The 17,768-nt window shown below is 48.8% G+C and overlaps 2 protein-coding genes across 3 annotated transcripts in view; one reads left to right on the plus strand and one right to left on the minus strand.

Annotated features, from left to right (window-relative positions):
- Positions 1 to 421: 421 nt before the first annotated feature.
- Positions 422 to 2,933, plus strand: MARCKSL1 (MARCKS like 1). The gene is made up of 2 exons (XM_069578697.1): positions 422 to 857; positions 1,661 to 2,933. Exons 1-2 carry the CDS (start codon positions 771 to 773, stop codon positions 2,168 to 2,170), a joined length of 597 nt encoding a protein of 198 aa, XP_069434798.1. The 5' UTR covers positions 422 to 770; the 3' UTR covers positions 2,171 to 2,933.
- Positions 2,934 to 3,118: 185 nt separating this feature from the next.
- Positions 3,119 to 17,768, minus strand: part of HDAC1 (histone deacetylase 1) — a 32,807-nt gene continuing 18,157 nt past the window's right edge. For both annotated transcript variants that reach the window (XM_069578695.1, XM_069578696.1), the window contains 12 exons: positions 15,335 to 15,452; positions 10,878 to 10,952; positions 9,053 to 9,191; positions 8,454 to 8,595; positions 7,305 to 7,397; positions 6,012 to 6,120; positions 5,790 to 5,930; positions 5,113 to 5,221; positions 4,884 to 5,014; positions 4,514 to 4,666; positions 3,948 to 3,996; positions 3,119 to 3,671 (listed from right to left, as the gene is read on the minus strand). In XM_069578695.1, the coding sequence (XP_069434796.1) occupies positions 3,644 to 3,671; positions 3,948 to 3,996; positions 4,514 to 4,666; positions 4,884 to 5,014; positions 5,113 to 5,221; positions 5,790 to 5,930; positions 6,012 to 6,120; positions 7,305 to 7,397; positions 8,454 to 8,595; positions 9,053 to 9,191; positions 10,878 to 10,952; positions 15,335 to 15,452 (1,287 nt within the window). In that variant the 3' untranslated portion in view covers positions 3,119 to 3,643. The remainder of the gene's footprint in view (positions 3,672 to 3,947; positions 3,997 to 4,513; positions 4,667 to 4,883; positions 5,015 to 5,112; positions 5,222 to 5,789; positions 5,931 to 6,011; positions 6,121 to 7,304; positions 7,398 to 8,453; positions 8,596 to 9,052; positions 9,192 to 10,877; positions 10,953 to 15,334; positions 15,453 to 17,768) is intronic.

Consider the following 17,768-nt stretch of genomic DNA (forward strand, 5'->3'; position numbering starts at 1 on the left):
CCAGACTCACCAGACTAACCCTGCGGCCGGGCAGACCTCCCAGGCTGGTGGGGCAGGCAGCACGTGGGCGGGACCTCGGACCCATCTCCAGGCCTGAGGGGGTACAGAACCCAGCTAGGGCCCTGCGGCTGCCATGACCACATTCTCTGGAGCCCGCCGGCTGACGAGTCTGGGCATGTGAGTCCTTCGATCAGTTCTAGGGGGAGACTGACAGAGCTTGCCAGTGCGGGACCAAGACGATGGGGGCCACTCCAGGAGCTAGGGCGTCCACCCTGAGAGGTGGGCGGTGAGAGGAGGGGACGACAGTTCCCTTCTCTTTCCTCTAGGAGCCCCCTCTCTGCCCAGCTCGCGTAGGAACCCGCCTCCCTTCTTCCCGCCCTGGACCCCACCTGCCCCCGGGAGCCGAGTGGGTTGGGGGACCAGACCGGCAGCGTCGCCCACCGTGCAAGTGGGGCCCGCGGCCTGGGTCCGCCTCCGCCCCTTGATTGGGCGCTCATTTAAATGTCCGGCCCCGCCCCGAGCTCCGGGCGCATATATATAGGAGCCTCGGCCGGCGGCAGGCGGCATTCTGGCGCGGAGCGGAGCGGAGCGGCGGTGGGCGCAGCTAGTGGGTCGGCCGAGGAGTGGGGGTCAGCTTAGTTTACCCCCGACACCCCTCCCCCTCAGACGCGAGCCCCACCCCTCCGCCGGCCAGGCCCACCCGACCGAACTATCCCCTGCGGCGCGAGCCCGGGGCGGCTCCGGGCGCCCCCCTAGCAGAACCCCCCACCATGGGCAGCCAGAGCTCCAAGGCTCCCCGGGGCGACGTGACCGCCGAGGAGGCAGCAGGCGCTTCCCCCGCCAAGGTCAACGGACAGGTGGGTGCGCTCGGCACGGCCCGACCCGGCCCCCTCCTCCCGTACCTCGCCCCCTCTAGGGCCCCGGTCCGGGGCCGCGCGCTTTGTCCGGCCCGGGACACGCGGCGCCCCCTCCCCCGCCCGGTCCCTTTGTTCTCGGCGCCGCAGCCCCCGCGGGCGAAGCGAGGGGAGGGGCGGGGAGGGGGCGCCGGCCGGGCCCCGCCGCCTTCTTTGTTCGCGGCCCCGGCCCCCGGCGCTGCCCCCCGGCCGCCCCGAGTGCCGCGCGGGGAACAAAGGCGCTGCTGGGCCGCGCCAAGGGGGCGCCCGGGGGCCGCGGGGCGGGTGCCCGGAGGCGAGGGCACTCCCCCCGCAGACCCGACCTCGATATCCCAAGGCCTTTTTTAAGGGAGGAGCCGCGATGTGAGGAGAGCCTGCGGTGGGTGGGGGCCTTTTACACAAAGCCTGCGGCTGGGAAAATAGGCCGTCCAGGTGCAGGGAACAGCGCCCCGGGGCGGCTTCCCGCCCAATATTGGCTGCACGGCTCCCCCGCCCGTCCGGGATCCGCGGCCTCGGGCGGTCCTGCGCGGAATAGAGCGCGCCCCGGGAGAGGTGGGTGGGGGGCCCCGAGACCCCAGCGCCTCCTGCCGGTCGCGGCTTCTGTATCCCTGTGCGGGGCAGGAGGGAGAGGTTTGACTGGATGCCGCTGGGGTGAGGCTACTAGGCTCTGGGGGTGCGGTGGCATGACTCGGGACCCCGATGTCTGGGTGGGCTGGGGGAGAGGAGTTAGAGCCCCGACCCTCACTGCGGTCTTCTCTGCCCTGCAGGAGAACGGCCACGTGAAAAGCAATGGAGACTTATCCCCCAAAGGTGAAGGGGAGTCGCCCCCCGTGAACGGAACAGAGGAGGCAGCAGGGGCCACTGGTGATGCCATCGAGCCAGCACCCCCTGGCCAGGGCGCTGAGGCTAAGGGGGAGGTGCCCCCCAAGGAGACCCCCAAGAAGAAGAAGAAATTCTCTTTCAAGAAGCCTTTCAAATTGAGTGGCCTGTCCTTCAAGAGAAATCGGAAGGAGGGTGGGGGTGATTCATCTGCCTCCTCACCCACAGAGGAAGAGCAGGAGCAGGGGGAGATCAGTGCCTGCGGTGAGGAGGGCACTGCCCAGGAAGGGAAGGCTGCTGCCACCCCCGAGAGCCAGGAGCCCCAGGCCAAAGGGGCAGAGGCCAGCGCTGCCGCCAAGGGAGGAGACACAGAAGAGGCAGGGCCCCAGGCCGCAGAGCCATCTACTCCCTCGGGGCCAGAGAGTGACCCTGCACCAGCCAGCGAGCAGAATGAGTAGCTGGGTGGGGGCAGGTGGGTGATCTCTAAGCTGCAAAAACTGTGCTGTCCTTGTGAGGTCACTGCCTGGACCTGGTGCCCCGGCTGCCTTCCTGTGCCCAGAAAGGAAGGGGCTGTTGCCCCCTAGCCACGTTTCCTCTCCTCGCCCTCCTGTGGATTCTCCCATCATCCATCTGGTCTTCCTCTTAAGGCCAGTTGAAGATGGTCCCTTGCAGTTTTCCCAAGTTAGGTTAGTGATGTGAAATGCTCCTGCCCTTGGCCCTACCTCCTTCCCTGTCCCCACCTGTGCCGAAGGCAATTGCTGGTTTTCTTCCCCAAATTCTTTTCCAAGTAGGTTTTGTTTACTCCCCAAATCCCTGAGCCAGATGTGGGGGTGCCTACACTCCCAAAACCCTGAGTGTCCAGCCTTCCCGTTGAGTTTTTAGTCTCTTGTGCTGTGCCTAGTGGCACCTGGGCTGGGGAGAACACTGCCCCGGTCTAGGTTTTTATAAATGTCTTACTCAAGTTCAAACCTCCAGCTTGTGAATCAACCCGTGTCTCCTTTTTTGACTTGGTAAGCAAGTATTAAGCTTTGGGGTGGGCGGGAGGTCTGTAATGTGAAACAACTTCTTGTTGTCCTTTTTTCCCCTCCCATTGTTGTAAATAACTTTTAATGGCCAAACCCCAGATTTGTACTTTTTTTTTTTTTTTCTAACTGCTAAAACCATTCTCTTCCACCTGGTTTTACTGTAACATTTGAAAAAGGAATAAATGTTGTCCCTTTAGTGGTGCTTTTTCATGAGTGGTCTTCTGGGGGTGAAGGTGAGAAGACTGGCCAACCTCAAGCTTTGGGGGGATTAAAGACAGGTAAGTCTGGGGTTTTGTTGAAGGCTTGCCCAGGTTCTCATGGACACCAGAAGGGCAGACACATGAACCCAGGGGATACTACAGAGTAGAGATGAGCTCAAGAGAGTATAGAAATGTACCATTTTATTACAAAGATTCTCACAAAAATGAATATAGTATCTCAAAATGGAAACTAGACTACCGATCTTCACCTGCAGAATTGGGGGAAGACAGAGAGGGCAGGCATGAGAACAGAACCAATCTAAAAATGGCTGATGTTACCTTAAGAGCCTAAAAACAACAGGGAGTCCCTGAAGACCCAGCCACCCTTCTCAAATGGTCAGCAAGGGCACCTTTTCAAAGCTACAAAGCAGGCACTTCAAGATTTTGTCCTATGGCTGCTTAAGCGGATCCCTTTTACCCAGTACCCATTAGGGTTCAAGAGTTTGGGAGGGATGGGTTGCAAGGCAGCTACTAGAAAAGTAATGTGTGCCCTGACCTCAGGGCCCTGGTTCCTGTCTAGTCCCTGGGGATATTTATATTTAATATATTTTTATATAAATACACAGAGAAATAGAAAATATAAAATCTGAAGGGTTGTGGGATAAAGGTGGGGATTTGGCAAGAAGCCAGAACTGGAGAGGTCTCTTCAGGCCAACTTGACCTCTTCCTTGACCCTGTGGAGAGAGGAGAGACTGGCATTAGATAACCCACCCTAGAGACCTCAGAAAAAGGAAGGGCACAATGACTTCCTCAGGCCCTTGGCTGCCCAGGTGACTGCTGAAGGCTGGAGCTTCCTAGCTCTGCCTAGAACTGCAGAAACCGACAGACTGGTCCCTGAAAGAGGCCTTTGTAAGCTGGACCAGCTGTCCCTGTGCTTTCCCTCTTGGTGTGGTGGGACAAAGGGGCTGGTGCTCCAATGCCAAGGAGCAGACAGACATTTCTTTCCTCACCCTTTGGCTTCTTGCTTCTCTTCCTTGGTTTTCTCCTCTTCTGTGACTTCTAGAACATAAGAATGCAGGGATGGTCAAGGGAAAGACTTATGGGATCTGAAACCCCTTCCCAACATCACAGCTCAGTGGAGAGAAAAGTACGTCCCAAGCCCTCCCAGCTAGACCTGTAGAGAACAGGTTGGACTGGTTTCCCAGCCTGCTGGAGCCTAAACCCAGTGGGTGGAGGCAGCCCCCTGGGAAACGGGTGAAGCACTGGGAGGCTTGGGTGGTATGTGAGAGCCCCGCCTGACCAAGGGGAGCCCAGGCATGTCCCTGGCTCTGGAACCTGGCAGGGCTCTATCAGCCAGTGAGGATGACGAATTGAGTTTCATTCTTCTGTGGGCCACTTCTAGGAACTACAGAAGGCCCACGTAGCTGTTCTGTGGGCCACTTCAGGGAACCATAGGAAGGCCCATGTAGCTGAGGGAGTACCCCAAGGAGCTGACAGTGCCAAGTCGGCTCCCCACCCCCACAGTGCCCTACATAAATTCATCTTCCAGGGCCTGGGGCTCAAGACCCAAACTCACCTTTCTTCTCTTCCGGATCTTTCTCTTTCTCATCCTCTGTTTTGACTCTCTTGGCTTTCTTGAAATTGGAAGAGTTCTTGCGCCCGCCTTCTCCCTCCTCGTCAGAGTCGGAGAACTCTTCCTCACAGGCAATTCGTTTGTCCGAGGAACAGACTGGGAGGTAATGAATGGGACATTCCAGTGAGAGAGCAGATTCTTTCTCTCAACAAACAATGCTTTTCTGCACGTTCCCGCAAAAGACACCGAGGGAAAGGGACCTGGACTCTAAATTATCCCTACAGGTACGAGCACTGGGGTCCTCAACAGCTGGGCAGCTTGGACAAGGGCCTATGGAGTAGGGAGGCAAAGGCCCCTTAAGTTTGGGTCTTACTTGAGATGCGTTTGTCAGGGTCTTCTTCATCCTCATCGCCACTCTCCTCTGGAATGGCGTCCTCAGGGATGGCCTGCATTTGGACCCCAGGTGCGTGGGGCAGCATTCTCAGGTTCTCAAACAGCCGCTGTCTATGGCCAATGGTAGAGAGGTTGGCTGGGCTCTGATCAGGGACCAACCGGAGCTTGAAATGTTCAATTAGGGGTGTGTGGGGCAGGGGTATACTCACTTGATCTTTTCCAGGTACTCATTAGTGTTCTGGTTAGTCATATTGGAAGGACTGATATGAAGTTTGAAATCTGGTCCAAAGTATTCGAAGTAGTCGTTGTATGGAAGCTCTAATTGGGGTGGGGGCGGGTGAGAGAGTTAAGAGATCTGGCCACCATGGAACCCTGAGAAAAGCATTTGCAGGTTTATCTGGGCCTGTCAGCCCAGCTATCAAACAGAAGCATGCCTTTAAGATGGGGTGAGACTTGGGAAATCCTATAGGATTTCAAGGGTTTAAAAGCCAAAGCCATTCTCCAGGGTCCACACCAGTGGTGTCTGGGTGTGTGTATGTGAGTGCCTATGTATAAGGAGAAGGCTGAAGCCCCTGGTTTAGAAAAATTTAGGCAATATTCACTGAGAGTACTCTCTCCCTCACTACCCCAATTACCCTATAGAGTATGAATTCCAAAGCTATAACTACTGATAATTCTGTCCAGACCGAAAGTCAAGGGAGGATGGACAGGGGCAGCTAAAGGACTCGGAAAAAAACTGATGGCTATAGTCTGAAAATCACAAGAGGCTAGCAACAGAATCAGAGTCTGAAAAGGAGACGCTGCAGAGCCAGCGGGAAGGGGGTGTGAGCTCAAGGACACAGGAGCTCACGCACTGCCCGGACCAGTCTGGCCCATGAGCCATTACCATTAGGGATCTCCGTGTCCAGGGCCACAGCTGTTTCATATGTCCAGCACCGGGCGACATTACGAATTGTGTAGCCACCTCCTCCCAGCATCAGCATAGGCAGGTTGAAGCTCTTCACAAATTCCACACACTTGGCATGCCCTTTGGTGGGAGAAGGGGTGCCAAGTTACAGGAGCACCCAGCAGGACCCTGCCCGCCCATCTCTATGCCACCTGGACTCACCTTTGATGGTCAAATTGAAGCAACCTAACCGGTCCCCAGACAGGGAGTCAGAACCACACTGCAAAACAACTGCACTGGGCTGGAACATCTCCATTACTTTGGACATGACCTGAAAGGACACAACCTGGTCACCACCAGCCTCAAGAAAAGCTTTTGGGGTTCAGGCTGAAAAGTGTGGGTGCAACACTTTCTTCTGTTCCTTATTTGCCACTCCTGCCTTTTCACTCTTCCCCAGGCTGAGGAGTAGAGAAAATGGAGAGCCAATCTGGGCTTCCTGTTTCCCTACTTTGTTTAGTTTTCCAGGAGTCTTCTAGCACTAGTAATCCTGAGCCTAAAACAGCCTCCTTATTAATTCCCTACATCCTTCCCTGCTCTCCAGGTCCAAGACCACTGGCTCCAAGAAGCTCTTCTGACCCTTAGCTGCATCTGCTCATGCATTTGGTCCTACAGACTTTGAGCCTCACACTACAAAGAGTTGCCTCACTTTTGTATATCTCATTCTCACAACTAGATTCCAATGTGACTGAGGACAGAGGCTGCAACTCAGGCTTCTCTGCCACCCTTACTACAAGGCATGCATCAATAGTGGGCACCTGGTGTTTGCTAAACTACTACGTGACCTTACCAGGTTACTACTCTAGTAGTTACTACTCTTGTTGCTCACAGGTGAAGATTTAACTCCTCAGCATGGCCTTCAAAGCTCCCTTTGAAATACTAACCCAACAAATATTTTCTACCACATCCTTCAAGACCCCTCACCGCATCATACAGGCCTACATGCTACATACTGGCGCCTCCGTTGGAGCCGTTCCCTCTGCCACCTGCCCCCGGCCTCCAGAGCCCCTCCTTCTTCACATGAGTAACTCCTCATTTCTCAGAGTCCTGCTCAAATGTCACCACCTCTGTGAAATCACCTCTGACTACCCTTTCCCCAGCTCGGGCAGCAGTTTTTCTCTCTCGTTCCTCCGTTCCTCCCTCAAAAACAGCACTAACCACATGTACTGGGGATGTGCCTGCCTCCCACACCATGGACTACACCATGGACTGTGAGGTCTTCAAGGACACAGATGATGCCTTAGACATTCCTGTATAACAACAGTGTTGGATAAAAGATTCAGATATATACTTGGAGAAATTTTGTCCTCTCAACTGGCCATACAGCATGCAATCCAGGGTTCAAACCCGTCTCATTTCCAGCCAGCCTCTCATTGGGGAGAGGACCCCTGAGGTGCTTTTGCTACCCCTCCCTTAGACCAATCCCATTTACAGCCCAGTGGTGGAAACGCCACTTACCGGCTTGAAAATGGCCTCATAAGACTCGTCGTCAATCCCATCTCGGAGAGGGTAGTTAACAGCATAATACTTGCCTTTGCCAGCTCCAATATCCTAATCAAGAAGGACATTAAAGTAAAACTGAAAGATGAAGCTAGGAGGAAGCTCAAGGGTAGGGGCTGGAAGGCTAAGGAAAGAGGCAGTGGTTCTAAGAGACAGAAGCTGGGTCCATGAGGTGGGCCAGGGACAGAGCAAGTTAGCACCATTCCCTCACTGGTGGGACAACTCTAGCTCACGTCTCTGGACAAACCACTGAGTCTGCACTCAGGCTGAGAATAATTTATGGGGCCAGAGGCTGAATATCCCACCCTCACAGCATGACTGGGTTAAAGGTGGGGGCTGGACCACAGAATTAACACCCACCCCACAGCAACCCTTTTCCAAACATTTTATTGCTCACTCCTCTGCTCCCCTACCCTCAGCTCTAGGGAGGTGTGGAAAGCAAGCCGCAAGGGAAGAAGAATTCTTCAAAATGGTAAATGCTCAGTTATTCTAACGCTTGCCATAGCAAACTGACTTAATGCCACTTTTTCACCCAAGGGCCACTGGCATGACAAAGTGGATGGTTTCATTGTATCCATGCTAACACAAGCAGAAGAGTTTAATGAATTAGCTTCCAGGGATTCTTATCCTGAGGTCCATGGATGGGCTTCAGTAGGAGCAGGTGTCTATTAACTATTCAATATCAAACACAAAATTTCATGTACATTTCTGGGGAGAGAGCAGCTTTCAGTCAGATGGTCAAAGGGGAAGGTAACCTAAAAATACTAAGAACCCTTATATTGGTTCACAAAGGTCCCAATTCCTAGCCCATGGGAGAGTACCTGATGTTTCTAGCCTAAAATTCAAGCTGTCTAGGACATCTGAACAGTGTAATGCAACTCAGCTGTGGCCAGGAGGAAGTGCAATGAGTCAGGAGGCGCCCATCCCTCACAACCCTGTATGCTCCATCATTCCCTTCCTCCAGAACAAGAAAGGGAAAGAGAGCGTGGCAGGTGTGTGGTCTCCGAATGGCAGAAGAGGCAGTAAGTGGTTTTTGGTGGTATGAGACAGGAGAGTTAGAGCTGGCAGCTGAGGGTGAGCTGGCTGGCCCCTGAAGGGAGTTCTCACCCGTAGGTCCCCAGTTCCTGGGAAGTACTCTCCATATTTATGAAAGGACACAGTCATGACTCGGTCTGTGGTATAGAAGGCCTCTTCCACGCCATCGCCGTGGTGAATATCAATGTCAATATACAGCACCCTCTGGTGATACCTAGGATCAGAAGGGGGTCAGGGGGTTCTGGGGGCTCTTTGGGAATGGGACGCGCCAAGGGCGCCAGGGCCCAGCTTACCGGGCTGGCTGCCTCCCTCAGGTATCTCTAAGCACCAGAGACGTGGAAACTGGCTGAAGGAAGGTGGAAGAGCGGCAGGGTGTCTCCAGAGGCCTGACCAAGCCGACCAAGTCCGATCTTCCTACTCTACAGCCAGGGTCAACTCCAGCCACACAGGGACATTCTGGAGGCAGGATCTGAGCAGCACCTGCCCCTGATCTTGCCGTGGGCTCAGATCCAATCAAGGCCTCGTCAAGGAGAGGATGGCCAGAGACACTCACCAAACACATCCTAGCCGGCACGCCGCTAGGAAAGGCAAACTAGGGAGGCAAGCCCGGGGGAGAGGGAGTGGGGACCTGGCCTAAGGTGCTCCTCCGAGACAAGGCCAGGCAGGCATACTTTAGCAGTTCCAGGATGGCCAAGACGATATCATTGACGTAACAGAAGCCAGATGCCTCGGACTTCTTTGCATGGTGTAGGCCCCCAGCCCAATTCACAGCGATGTCCGTCTGCTGCTTATTAAGTTTCACGGCACTTGCTGGGCACCGGAAGAAAGAACACAAGCCTGTCACAAAGTCCCTCTCTCTCCTTTCCCCAAAAAACCATGGGAACCCAGTGAGAGATAGGACCTGCCTATTTAACAGGTGAACTGTACAATTCACCAGCTAGCCCTCTCCCTCTGTCTACTCCAATGGGAATAAACACAATATTGGCTACTCTAAAAAACCTGTTTTCCAAACTGAAAGTGGTAAAACTCACTAATAGGCCTTAAAATTGGTTTAGTGGGCTATGGTTAGTGTATATATATATATATATATATATTTTTTTTTAATGAGATAGACTATAGAATAAAAATAGCAGAGTTAACAGTAAAGGTAACCACTCTTTTGTGAAACTAGCTGCAGAGCAAGAGAGGATGTGTGTGTGCGAGTGTGTCCATAACCAGGATTTTAAGTGTAAATGCATTTCTTACTGTGGTTCATGGTCAAAATATTTTGAAGATACCAAATGTAGCAGACAGAGGCTTGAAGTACAAATAGGCCCAAGAAGAAGTGCGAGAAAAATACACACCATGTGTGCAAATGCCTTTGCGGCAGTATGACTTTAAGAGCAATAAGAACATGAGGGATCCCCTGGCAGTGCAGTGGTTAGGACTCCATGCTTCCACTGCCAAGGGCTCAAGTTCAGTCCCTGGCCAGGGAACTAAGATAGATCCTTCAAGCTGCATGGTGTAGAAAAAACAAAAACCAAAAAAACACCAACACAGAGCAATTTGAGTGGACTAATTATATCAACTGAGGTTGGTCCATAACATAGAATAATCATGTAGCCACTAGATACCATGCTAAACCTTATTACAGCTAAATTTCAAAGATTTACTAAGTAGGGACTTCCCTGGCAGCTCAGTGGTTAGACTCCACACTTTCACTGCCACGGGCCCAGGTTTAATCCCTAGTTCAGGAACTAAGATACTGCAAGCCACATGGCATGACCGGAAAAAAAAAAAAAAAAGATTTACTAAGTAAAAAATGTAGTAGGGAGGCACAAAACTATACATACACATTTTTGTAAAATATAGATGAGTATACGTTTTGTCTGGATACGTGCACAAAGAAAAAAGCATGGATGTACAAACACCAAAATGGTGATGACGGTTATCCATGACAGTGTGATTGCAGTCAGTTTTTTTCCTCTGTATACTTCTTTGTTTTCTGAGATTATATTGTGAGGTGGTAGGGAGAGGCAAGGAGAAAAAACAATGATCACAGAAAAATAAATATTTGTTAAGAAATGGTAGAGTGATCCCAGAGATAACATAGATATTAATGGAAATGGGAGATACGCGGGAAGTGTTTCTGACCTCTAAATGTAATTACCATGCTCTTTTGTAAGACACAGATGATGACACTTCCTATTTTTATAGCACTTTGCAGTTCACAAATTACTTTTATGTTCAGCATCTCAACAACCCCATGAGGTCTGCAGGGAGTTCCTGTATACAGGATGTCTTAGTAGGAAAGGACAGGCTAGGACACATATCTATACTATGTCAGATTGAACCTGGCCTCAGACTGAAGCAGAATAACATTTTAAGGACCTAACATAAAAACCCACCCAGGACCATTTTACATGGTCACAGGTCAGCCTCACTAGGACAGTGGCCTAAAAGACAGACCTCATTGGTACAGCCCAGAATAGCCCTTATGAAGGGTATATTCCTTACCCACAGAGCCACCAGTAGACAGCTGACAGAACTCAAACAGGCCATCAAATACCGGACAGTCCTCACCGACGTTGACTTGAAAAAACACGAAAAGGTTAGTTTCCACAATTTCCTTTTGGTTTTGTTTACATTATTTATGAGCTGATGGAAAAAACACAGCATTTGGATTCAGAAGGTTCTAGTCCAGGCCCTCCTGCTTACTGACTGTGGGACTGGGTCTAGTCATTTAATTTCCTTGAGCTTTGGCTCATTATCTTTAACAAGCAACAATGATATCCACCTCACCTAATTCTTGAGAAGATTAATAGAAACCATACATGGGGAAGCATTCAGCAAGTAAGTACTCGGAAAATGTTGTTTCACTCCTGAGGGAGAAAAATTTGGCCTCTTATTCCAGCCTGGGTTTGTTCCTGGATCTTACTCCAGCGGGTCAACAAGCAAGCAAAGAACAGAGGGCTATACTATCCTCCATTGATGCTTAACAACATGCTGGTCACCATGCTAAGTGCTTTAAATACTTGGTGTCATCTATGCTCACACAACTTTCTGAGGTAAGATTTGGTCCTGTTTTTTTTTTTGGTCCTGTTTTATAAGTGGGGAAACAGGCTCAAAGAGGTAACTGCCAGTAAATGGCAGAGGCAGTATTCAAGGATTGGTCTGTCCGTCCTAAAAGCCCACGAAAATATACTCTGGTCTTTTCCCCAGGAATTTCACATACATAATCTCGAATCTGCCTAACAACTCCATAAAAGATGGACAGGACCAATATCAACCCCACTGTGCAGAGGAACAGTGCAGATGTGAAGTTAACTGACTTGCCCAAGGCTATATAACCAGGCAGTGAGTGGTAGAACCAGAGTCCAGGTGTCTTGACTCCCACAGTTCAGTGCTCTTTCTACTACAACAAGTGACAATTGGAGGAAAGTTATTTCAGGCCTAAAAGGGTAAAAGTACAAACTAACACATAATGTGGAAACACATGCAAACAATAATGCAAATAAAATGAAAAAGACAGGAAGGGAAGCGCATTTGAAGTCTACAGACTCAGAGCTAGAGAGGAACTTTACAGCTCCAAGTCTCCGCTCACAAAAAAGGAAACTGCTGAGATATCAATGATACCCAGAAGTTAGAGGCAAGGCTGCTTGCCTCAGCCTTCACACTGCATCCACTATTATCAATAAAACTGGAGCAAAGAGAGGGAGCCCTAGGGTGAGGAGGGTAGGAGAGCCCAGCTTCGACTGTGGTGACCTGTTGAGACACAGCTGAAGCTCAAGGTTGGCAACAGCCACCAGAGTTACCAATCCTAGTACTGCCCTAAACTTGGGAGGGTGCTCTGATCTGGAGCCCTGCCAAGAGCCGTGCTATGAGGAAGGATGGTGTGCATAAGGGGGCAAGCAGAAGGTGGCCCTCTCGCTCACTTCCCAGGTAAACATTGGGAGGCTGTGTCAATAAGAACTTTGGTCCCTGAGGCCAGGCTATTTATTTATCCATTGGCAATTGATTTCCCTCTCTGGCGGCTTCCTCCTTCAGTGGGTTTGGCCTGTCTGGGTTTCTAGCTTTGTTTATACTCCTGTTTGATGTGGAGCCCCCGTGGGAAGAAATTGGTCTTTTAGAAATGAGAAAAAATATTTTCCTTCAGGCCCCACATCAATATGCAGCTCAAATGGCCAGTCCATTATTCCCAGGAGCTGTGTGATTACAGACAGGAAAGGGGTAAAACGGGAGAGCAGACCCTCACCTGGACTAATCTGTGAGACCAGGGAGGACTTTTCTGTGGGTTTTCTCTCTTCCCACTAAACTTTTCTCATTCTTAGCCTGGCTTTAGACTGACGGGGAGCAATATTGGGTGAGAGATATGGGAGCAGATGTAGGTTGAGAAGGCAGTAAAAAACATACCGCAGGGAGATGTATGGGATTAAACACTGCCTTCAGGATAGTGCTTACTCCTTTAGTGGCGGCGGCAATGGTAACGGGGTGGAGAGGGGAGTAGAAGAAAAGGGCATGTGATCAAATAGAGGTGTCCAGGGGTTTCAATATTGGTAATATTTTCTTTCTTAGGCTGATTACAGGAACATGGATATATTTTTATATACTTTTTTGTGTGCCTGAAATATTTTATTTGCAACATATTTTAAAATACTCCAGGGACTTCCCTGGCATCCAGCAGTTAAGACTCCATGCTTCCAATGTGGAGGATGTGGGTTTGATCCCTGGTCCGGGAACTAAAATCCCACATGCCACGTAGCGCAGCCAAAATAAATAGATAAATTAAAATACTCCAGAGTCAGGAAACTCGAGTTCCACTCTCCATTCCAGCACTATCTTGCTGGGAAAGTCATTTTACCTCTGTAGGTTTACAAAATGGAAAAGCATGCCTCCACATTTTATTAGCACAAGTTCCTTTCATCATGTTTCTACCATGAGCCTCATATTTTGATAGACCATCTGCCCTCCACCAAAATGCATTTATGTTCCCATTATTAAATATTAGATCAGAACTTCTAATTTAGATTCTCAAAGTCTCAAAGTGAACACAAAGCATTTAAATTACATTCTAGCCAAGAGCAAGGAAATCTGACTTATTTGGTCTTCTTAGAGGTATGATTTCTCAGGTTCATGGTGGTAGTTGCTAAGCCGTGTCGCACTCTTGGGACTACATGGACTGTGGTCCTCCAGGCTCCCATGTCCTTGGGACATGATTTCCCTGGCAAGAACACTGCAGTGGGTAGCCATTTCCTTCTCAAGGGATCTTCCCAACCTAAGGACTGAACCCCAGGGCCCCTGTGTTGGCAGGTACATTCTTTACCACTGAGCCACCAGGAAAGCCCAACTTCCTAGGCTAGGTGTTGGAAAATACTGAAACAGAGCTCAGCTCGTCATCCCTGTTGTTCTCTCTGTACAGACACCTCTGGCTATAAAGCACTGCACTAAGTGGCATCTCTCTGGCTCTTGTCAGTAAGTACCCTGAAGTCCTTAGAAAGCCTCATCCTTCTTACCTCCACCTCCAATGATAGAAAATCTCAGACCTAATTTTTTTAATGTACAACTTTAGAATGCTGGTTTTGGGAAAAATGGAGCAAACTGGGAGCCAGAACCAAACTACTATACACCCAAGGGCCTAATATGCTGTCTGCCTTGGAAGATTTGAAAATAATAAAAGCAGTAAGTCATAAGAGCAAAAGCTACTATTCACTTTCACTGACAGTTGGTGCTTTAAACACATTATCTTACTTATCCCCCCAAACTCCATTATAAAACAGGCACTACCGTCTTCCTTTTAAAGAGGAGAAAACAAGGCTCAAAGAGGCTAAGGGACTTCCTCAAGAACACATAGCTAAGCGGGAGAGCCACAGGTTTCAAACTAAGACATCAGAGCTCATTCTTCTGCTGCAAAACCAAGCTGCTTCACTAATGAGAGCCCTCTCTGCTGAGAACAGAGCTGGTCACCGGCCTAAATAAGTTTTGGAACCCCCTAAAGGCATCAGGAGCAAAGGAATGAATCTGTCTCACCTTGAGACAGACTGAAATGAAGTAAGACCATGCCAATTTAGATAGTAAATACCTTAGATGGGGCAGCTGGTCCTGGAGTTGTGGGTGGCAAAGAAGCTTAATGCTTCCAAAAAGGTCTCTGTAGTTCTGTAATCATTAGCAGTGCACAATTATTGTAACAAAAAAATTTATGCCTTAGGAATCAGACTACCTTGTGGCCAGTAGTAACAAGAAAGTGTCATAGGTTTCCTGGTATTCCAAAATAAACTATCATTAACTACTCAAAACTTCTTCTAGACAATACCGCTATACTGTTTTATTACGAGATCTTAGGTGCTACATGATAATTTATAAAATAACACACGGGAGAAATCATGTATGATAGTTTCTCCCCAAATTTGAACATATTTTTCCCCACAACTAAAACAATCACCATAATTCCTACAAGCTGAGTGTGGCTTCTGAAATGATCTGGTTTTAAGTTCTAGGGGGCAGGGGCAGAATCACCTCAACTCAAAGATAACATCATCTAGAGTCTGTCCTAAGTAGCTGCTAAATTCTCAACTAACACTCACATAGTCAGAGCAGTTACAGCTCCATGGGATGCCATCCAGTCCATTTTACAAAAGAAAAATCTGAGAAGTGACTTGACAGTCAGTTAGAAGGCAGAGCTGGGACCTGTATCACCTGTCTCCCTCTCCCAAACCAGTGCTTTTTCCATTACAACAATCATGGTTTGGGGGGGATGGTGTTGTGAACCTAACTGGACAATGTTCAGTCTCTATTCCTTACAATCAGGAAACAAAGCCAGTCCTGAGACAAAAGAAGCACTGTGGTGCCCTTAGGAAGCAGGGGAAATCAGGTATCACCCGAACGGGGGAATACAAGAGAAGGGAGGGTGAGTCTCTCCAACTAGAAGGGGGGCCTAACGGGGGCTTGAGAGTAGAGAGGGAGCAGAATGCACTTACATCTCTGCATCTGCTTGCTGTACTCGGACATGTTATCTGGGCGGATGGAGCGTAAGAATTTAATGTAGTCATCACTGTGGTACTTGGTCATCTCCTCAGCATTGGCTTTGTGAGGGCGCTGGAAGACAGAGGGGAGAGAAGCATGTTAGCCTTGAGCATGGCCAGTCTTCACTGGGCACTGAGCTACACAGGACAAAAAGAACTCACTGATGAGATTCAGGCCTCAGGACACTCACAGGCTAGTTAAGCAAACATGATTATTAAAAGATAGTCAGTATCTCACAACTTAGACTGCAACTCAAACTCTATTGCTTAGGCAAGTCTATTTTTTTTTCCCCATTTTTTAAATCCAAAAAACTGTTTTAAGTTTTTAACTGTGGTGGCAAGTCTATTGCTTGGGCCTCAATTTCCTCATTTACCAAATAGAGAGAACATCATTTACTTCACAGGAGAGTTGTGAGAAGTGGATGAGATCATTAAATCTCTTTGTAAATTGTTTTACAAATTATTACTTCAATATTAAATGTAACAATATACAACTATGGGCCAAACAGCTCTAAGAGTTCAAGAAGGAGAGGTGACTAGTACTGAGTGAAATAGATGGCAAATCCTTTATAACTCATCATCATACCAATAATTCTGATCACATCCTCCTGATAAAAACTTCCTTGAAGGACGTTCCTGGGGGTCCAGAGGCTAAGACTCTGTTCCCAAGACATGGGGCCTAGGTTCAATCCCTGGTCGGAGAACTAGATCCCACATGCTGCAAATAAGAGTTCGCATGCCTGAACTAAAGATCCCACCTGCCACAATGCAGATCCAGCATGCTGTAACTGGGCCTGGGGGAGGCCAAATAAATAAATATTAAAAAAAAAAGAAACTTCTTTGACATAGTAATTTCCTGGTTATCCCAAGATTCTGATTCAGCCTGTCCTCTTTTTAAAAATTCTCCCAAAGAAATTTTTACTTAAAAAAAAAGAAAAAGACTTCCCTGGTGGTCCAATGGTTAAGATTCTGAATTTCCACTGCAGGGAGCATGGGTTCAATCTCCGGGTGGGGAAGTTCCACATGCTGTGTTGGTACAGCCAAAAAATTTAATAAAAATAAAAGTTCTCTTCCTCTCATCCCTTAAAGGTGGGTCTCCTTCAAAGATAACCCTCTTCTTTTCTAATAACCCATATTTTTACAGTTTATAAAGCATTTTCAAAACAGCTAACAGTAATTGTTTACTCTGTGCCAGCCACTGTTTCAGGCACTTTATTGCTATCCAGTATGAGACAACCTTTTAAAGTTCATACTATTATTATCTTCACTCTGCAGTAAGGAAACTACAGCAGAGAAGGGTTAAACATAATTTGCCCAAGGTTACACAGCTAGTAAGCTGGAATAAGAACCCAGAGGTCTGGCTCTAGATATTGATAGAGATATCCGACTCTCATTTAATCCTCCTTTATTGACGAATATTAAGAATGAAAAACGGGCTTTCCTGGTGGTCCAGTAGTTAAGAATCTGCTTCCAACTCAGGGGACTCACGTTCGATCCCTGGTCCATGAAGATCCCACATGCCACAAAGCAATTAAGCCTGAGCTCCGCGGCTACTGAAGCCTTCGAGCCTAGGGCTGTGCTCAGCAACATGAGAAGCCACCACAATGAGAAGCCTGTGCGATGCAATGAAGAGTAGCCCCTGCTCACTACAACTAGAGAAAGCCCAAAAGCAGCAGGGAAGACCAAGCTCAGACATAAATAAATAAATCATTTACTAAAAAACAAAACAAACCCATAGTCAAAGAAGCAAGTACTAGTTACAAATACTAAGTTGTTTTCACTATACTAAGCCCTTTCCACTCTTGACAATGTCGTCAAAGCTCTGCTTTGGTGATCACCTTCTAGATAGCTGACTGCCCAGACTTTCACCCCGTCTTGATGTTCTAAGCTTCAGATTCACAACTCCAATAGCTTCCCAGCCAGTTCCGCTCACAAATCCTACAGGCACTTCAAATTCTACTGGACATAACAACTTGTTGAGACCCTAGAGGCATTCAAACTTAACTTCCAGAACTACTCTGATGCTGTTTTTGTTAGTCAAGTCTCATCTTTAACTCTGTCCTTCTTGCCTTCCATTTCGATCCATTGCCAGTCATTATACCTCCACAATGGTTCTTTTCCCCCCCTCCATAATACTGACTGCATCCACCACCTTATTTCTCCTATGCTCCTCTTTCCCAGGTTTCCTATTCTCCCTACCATCCATTCAGTTGCTCCAGACGAAAGTCAGAGCATCACCCTTGACTTCTCATCTGCTACATTCAACTTCTCTTGAAACTACCGCCAATGTCTCTGTCAAACCTGTCCACTTCCATCCCCAGATCACTGGCAACATTCTTCTAACTGGCATCACACCCTTAACCTTAACAATTGTGAATCTATTCTCAAT

This window comes from Ovis canadensis, chromosome 2 (assembly GCF_042477335.2).
Source record: "Ovis canadensis isolate MfBH-ARS-UI-01 breed Bighorn chromosome 2, ARS-UI_OviCan_v2, whole genome shotgun sequence".
Taxonomy (NCBI): domain Eukaryota; kingdom Metazoa; phylum Chordata; class Mammalia; order Artiodactyla; family Bovidae; genus Ovis; species Ovis canadensis.

What these genes read in the sequence shown, in the direction of transcription:
- MARCKSL1 (XM_069578697.1), top strand. Translation starts at nt 771, where the DNA reads ATGGGCAGCCAGAGCTCCAAGGCTCCCCGGGGCGACGTGACCGCCGAG. An exon ending in CCGCCAAGGTCAACGGACAG is followed by an intron (nt 858 to 1,660) that starts GTGGGTGCGCTC and finishes TCTGCCCTGCAG; the next exon opens with GAGAACGGCCACGTGAAAAG.